General features: G+C 43.5%; 1 protein-coding gene across 1 annotated transcript; it reads right to left on the bottom strand.

Moving 5' to 3' along the window:
- Positions 1 to 4396: 4396 nt before the first annotated feature.
- On the bottom strand, positions 4397 to 5387 carry LOC123087079 (uncharacterized). Its single transcript, XM_044508984.1, has 2 exons — positions 5111 to 5387; positions 4397 to 4835 (listed from the first exon to the last, which is right to left on the bottom strand). The coding sequence occupies exons 1-2, from the start codon at positions 5134 to 5136 to the stop codon at positions 4502 to 4504; spliced, it is 360 nt and encodes a 119-aa protein (XP_044364919.1). The 5' UTR covers positions 5137 to 5387; the 3' UTR covers positions 4397 to 4501.
- Positions 5388 to 5952: the final 565 nt, after the last annotated feature.

The raw sequence follows: 5952 nt of genomic DNA, 5'->3' as shown, positions 1-5952 counted from the left end.
AGTGGCGACCACCCATGGTGGTGTGCAGCGGCGACCACCCATGGTGGTGTGCAGCGGCGACCACGGGCGGAGCCCCATGGAGGCGCAACAGCGACCACGGGCAGAGCCCTTTGCAGGCACGGCGGCGATGGTCCAAGGACCCGGTTGCTTTTTAAATGATTCCAGGGACCCGGTTGCTTTTTTAAAATATTTGTAGGGGCTAATCCGTAAAAATCTGTGGATGAGGTGCTGACATGTGACCCCCACAAGTCAGTTAACAGTCAAACAAACAGTCAACCAAACGGTGCACTTAGTGGCGGGCCCAACCTGTCATAAACATGTTTAATTTTTTAACAAAGAGGATTTGGGGTTTTTTGAAACAGCCAACCCCTAACTTGGTAGTTATCAGCGAAAAAAATAAATCCGGTAGTTTTTTGGAACCCTAACCCGTAAAGTAATAATTTTATGCTATTTACTCCAAAATATATGAATATATGAATATTTTGTGAAGAAGGAGGGGAGAATGGGCTGGGATTCAGACATACCACCTCTCTCTGTCAAAGTTTTCTTTCTTTAAGGGAGAGCCAAACTCTGATCATAAGCCCATGTGATTGTGCACTACCGGCTTACCTTCCAGGCAATAAGAGCTAAATGCCGTTATCTATTGTAGTCATACATTTAAATAGCCGGCGAAATATCCGCAATAGCTGCCCTGGAGCTTTGCCGCTACGCTATGGCTGCTGCCGCGAAATCCTCCACATATCTCTCTAAATGGCTAAAAAATCAGGAACACCCTCTAAAAATTATCTCTCCCACCAGAAAAATTTCAGCTATTTGCCGCGATTGCCCGCTATGGCGGCCGCTATAGGTGCTGGGGGAGGCAGCCGTGAAATCGTTTCTCCCGCAATTTTAATCTATGATTATAGTACAAAAGGCCAACTATTGAAGATTCACATAGCTCTGGAATATTTGTTCTCCAGCTAGGTGTTGGTTCCATAGTTGTATTGGCTTGATACTCCCTCCGTTCCGTGCAGAAAATGATTAGCTTGGTATTAGCTCCGTTCTAAATTATTTGTCTTAGGTTTATTTAGATACGGATGTATCTAATATAAAAACTTGTTTAGCTAGATGCATCTGGATCTAGACAAATAGTATAAGACAAGTAATTCAGGATGGAGGGAGTAGATGCTACTTCTAAGAATGGTATCACCTCCAACATGTTTCAACCAAGTGGTATATATAAAGAGGCCACTAACTGTAACAAGTCAGAGAAATAGACAAATTGTTAGCCTAATATAGCGTGCAGTCTCATAACTGGGGAAATAGTTACCACCACTAGGGTACTCGAGCAATTATGCAAAGCTGTGCTTTCGATCTATTTAACCCTACGGTCGTTCGACCAAACCCACTTATATACGGATCCAACATGCATGACGACATGCAGAAGTAACTCTCAGTTCGTACGCATACCAGACAGCACTGCTCAGAAACAGTGATAGCACATTGTCCGAACCAATCCAATCCAATGCATGCATGCTCAGATCGGCCTGCCCAAAATACTGCAATGCATATTTATGTGAAGAATCTTAAGCAGGAGCTACTACTTTTACTATTATTACAGATAGCAACAATTTGTAGAATGCAGGAGTAACCGAGGAAGCTGTGAGCCTGTAGGGAACGACGGTTCAGTGTTCAGTGTTCAGATTCAGATAGTTCAGTTCGTCTCTTGAACCAACCTTTGGAATACACATAGTCAATTGTTATTTCTCCTAAAAAACATATAAGCTTGTAAATTTGTCCGAAAAGACGATCAAAATTAATCGAAACCGCAGAGGCCTAGGGTGACACTTGTGTTTAAACCGACAAGCATGTCGAAACAATATGCCTAACATTATTGGACAGGGAGAGTACGTGCCCCCAGTGCACGTTCGGTTTGGTATGGTTTTGGTTTGGTCCACCGTAGAGTTGGGCTGTGGTCACTTTCGGGCGATGGATGTTCAGCTATAGGCAGGAAAGCGATGGCTTCAGAAGTTCAGACTTGCTTGGGTTCCAAGTGAACTGGTAGATTTGGTACCATACGTGTATATTGGATGGACGCATAATGTTGCTCTCATAGCTTCATACTCCAGTAAAACAACACCTCTCATCCTTCCTGCTCACACAAGTCTGCTTTGTTTGTGGGTGACAGTTGTCATGAGATCGACACAAGTGGCTGCCATCGGGGAGACGCCGACACAAAGACAGAGACATTCACACTGGGCCGGAAGAAGGCCGGCCAGCCGTTTGGAGCGGCGAAATCGTGTAAAAACTTTCGCCGATCTTGCACTTTGATTTACGACGTCAATCAATTAAAACATGCACTCACATTACACATCTCGTAGGGATCATTTATTTCATTTATGCCTGGTGACAAGGCAACGTGCTGCGCTGCCATAGGCACGTGTGGAGATGAAATGCCTGCATGCCATGTCATGTGGCCATGCTATGGCAGCTAGCTTCCAAGATTGCTGCACGTCGAGTTATATCACCAGTACCACCTAAGATCGCTACACGCCCATGCATCGTATCTTATGGACGATACATTATTGAACATTTATCTGCGCACGGGCAATTCATGTCACAGTCCGGATTGGTCACGTTCAATACCACCCCCTGGCCCAAAAAACACAGCAAGGAAAATCAGCTTGAGCTGAGAAATTGACAGACAGAACGGATCTACTTAACTAACTATTTTGAAATCTTTTTTTCAAAAAAGAAAACTATTCTGAAATCTCTGGAAACCATATGCATAACATTATGGGCTGGAATATATGTGGCTAACGTTCCCTAGAGTGGGGGCCCCGGCAAACGATACGTTCCCTTGGGAGGGGGAGAACCAGCGAACAAAAACGTTTGCTAGGATGTCCTCCCAAGTGTGCCCCCCTTGCTCACCAGCACACTCATATCTAAATTTAAAATACATTATGCACACAAAAAGGCCTTGATGTTTGTACCTCAGATTGCATAAAAAAAAGAAAATTACCATGACATGCTAAAAAATGCCTTGTTCTTACTAACAAAATAGGCATGCTCTACCAACAATAAAATGACATGCTCTATAGAAAAAATGGCATGCTCTCTATAATAAAAATGCCATGCTTGTACAAAAAAACGCAGTGATCTACAAAAAAAGGCATGCTCTTTAAAAATAAAAATGCCATGCTCTCTAAAAAAATTGAATGGTGCACAAAAATACGTCATGCTACAAAAAAACTATTATTGCCTAACTAAATAAAATTGCCATGGTATGAATAGTAAAAATACCATGGCCTAATGAATAAAAAATCCATGGTGTAACTAAAGAAATTGCCATGATCTAAAGAAAATAATTTTGCCATGGTAAATGACATGAAATTGTGATGGTCTAATTTTAAAAAAATGTCATCCTCTAACTAAAAAATTGCCATGGTACCTAAGAAAAAACTACCATGATCTAAAATAGTAAAAATGCCATGGTCTAAATAGTGAAACTGCCATGCTGCCTATAATTAATTTGCACATGGCACTGCTAGCATGGGTCAAAAAACATTTTGTGATCTTATGGTGATTATTTACATAATTGTCATGAGAACATTTACAACATTTCATGCAAAAAATTGCCGTGTGAATGCATAATAACTATCCATCATCTAAAACATAAGATTGCCATGGTTACATAAAGTGAAAATTATCATGGTCTAATTTGAAAAATTGCCATCTACTAACAAATAAAAATGCCATGGTGCCCAAAATAAACTACCATGTTCTCAATAGTAAAAGTATCATGGTCTGATTACTAAAAATGCCATGAAGCCTATAATGAAATTGCACTTTTAGAGAACAATTTTAAGGACATAGCCATTTTCATGGGTGAAACTGAACAGTGTTTTTCATACTAATAAATACCCATGGTAAATTCCAGAATGTGGCAATTTTGACATTGTATTTCCCATGGCAATTTCTACATGAGCTGTTCTAATTCAAGTGTGTATCCCTTGATTTTTATTCAAGTGCAACCCAACATCAATTCAATTCCCACACACATCATCAATCCAATTCCCAGCTCAGAAAAAAAAAACTGGTTCAGTTAATTTTGACAGCACCAAAAACAAACAACGGGAAAAAAGATTTTGAACCAAAAAATGCCATGTTAACTTACTACTGTCCCCATGACAATATACATGGAAAAAAGCCATGGATACTACGAAACATTATTTCTATGTATGTATAAGAACATCACAAGTTCATTGCCAGATTTATGAATTTTTTTCTATTTTTTCCATGACCTGAAGCAAAACAGTTATTAAGTTGCCGTATGTATCAAATGAAAATTGCCATGTTGATTGTTTGAAATCAAAAAATTCACTAGTTTTAGCTGATATAAATCATGATGTGCTAAAATCAACTGATGAAAGAATTCCATGTTGATTGCTCGAATCAACTGATGAAAAAAATGGAACAGAAAAAGCTTCAGTAGAGAGCACACTGAAGAAATCCTGTTGTGCTAACAATGGCGACGCCGATCCCCGGCCTTCTCCCCATGCCCATCGTCGAGAAAGACCTCCTCCTCGCCCCCTCGTCGAGCCCCGCCTTCTCCCGTGCCGCCATTGAGCCGAGCCTCCTCCCGCGGCAGCCACCTGCATGCTCCTCGGAGGCAGGCGATGGGGATGACGGCAGCGGCCCCTACAGACATCGACGAAGACGAAGACGGGCGCCATCGAGGCCGCTCCCTCACCTCTGCGTTGCGGTAGCTGTGGAGGCGCACCTGTTGGCCACCAGGTCCTCCATGCACAGCGGTGCCACCGCATCGGAGCAGCGCTTGCTCTTCCGAGGACCGCCTGCATCATGCATGTTGAAATATATTGCCCACTTTTCCAATTAGTTCGGACTTTCGGATGAGTTGACTAGTGCGTGAATTCAATATGATATCAAAGCCAAGAAGTCATGAGTTCAAGACCCTGCCAATGCAGTATTAATTTTTTTGCAGCCTACATCGATCGTACATCTAAGGACTAAATAAGTCTAGACGTGAGGGGGAGTGTTGAAATATATTGACCACCTCTTTTAGTTAGTTCGAACTTTTGGTTGCATGAATTCAATAGGGAATGCATACCGGGGAGAGGAGCGGGTGCGCCCCATGGCAACGAGTTCATGCAGCTCCCCGCACCACCTTGACGTCCCTACACGCCGCCAGCCAATGAGAGAGGAGCGGGCCTGGCTGCTTGAAATCTTCCGCTCGCCCCACACCGTCGCCTCCTAACATGAACGCGCCGTGAGCGCGCCCACCTTCGATGGTGCACGAAGGAAGGCGGCTACAATCGCCACGAGCACCTCGGCTGGTCGCGTCTCTCTCTCTCTCTCTCTCTCTCTCTCTCTCTCTCTCTCTCTCTCTCTCTCTCTCTCTCTCTCTCTCTCTCTCTCTCTCTCTCTCTCTCTTGAAGGCGGAAAGAGGGGAAAGGGAACATGTTGCGGCTTCGTCAACTCTGCTCGTTTGCGGGGGCTCACTCTGCAGCGAACGAGAAAGAAAATCTAACGTGGCCAGTTCATCTGCTTGAAGGTTCTGAATCCAATCTGACGGCTGATACAACATTCGCTGGGGAACGTAAACAAAAATCTGACGTTCCCCAGATAACATTCCATTGAACCTCAATAGCTGGCAAAACGTTTGCTGGGAGGGATTGTCATTTGGGAACGATTTCGATGGCAATTTTAGTTATAGAGGGGTGAAACCTTTATCAAAATAGCATGACAGTTTCTTAGAGGGAAGGCAATTTTCTTTTGAACAGAGAGAGTACCCCCGGCGCACACGTTTGGTTTGGCTTGGTCCACCGGAGAGGCGGGCTGTGGTCACTTTCGGACAACGGATGCTCAGCGATAGGCACGAAGGCGAGATGGCTTCAGAGTTCAGACTTGCTTGACTTTCCAAATGCACTGGTACATTTGGTACCTACCATA

This window comes from Triticum aestivum, chromosome 1B (assembly GCF_018294505.1).
Source record: "Triticum aestivum cultivar Chinese Spring chromosome 1B, IWGSC CS RefSeq v2.1, whole genome shotgun sequence".
In the NCBI taxonomy this organism is placed as follows: Eukaryota; Viridiplantae; Streptophyta; class Magnoliopsida; order Poales; family Poaceae; genus Triticum; species Triticum aestivum.
The sequence above is the reverse complement of the archived record's forward strand: the minus strand, read 5'-3'. Positions and strand labels throughout refer to the sequence as shown.

Excerpts from the sequence above, each read along its gene's own strand:
- LOC123087079 (XM_044508984.1), bottom strand. The coding sequence starts at position 5,136 with ATGGGGCGCACCCGCTCCTCTCCCCG. Across the intron at positions 4,836-5,110 it reads CGCACCCGCTCCTCTCCCCG|GCGGTCCTCGGAAGAGCAAG; the intron begins GTATGCATTCCC and ends TGCATGATGCAG.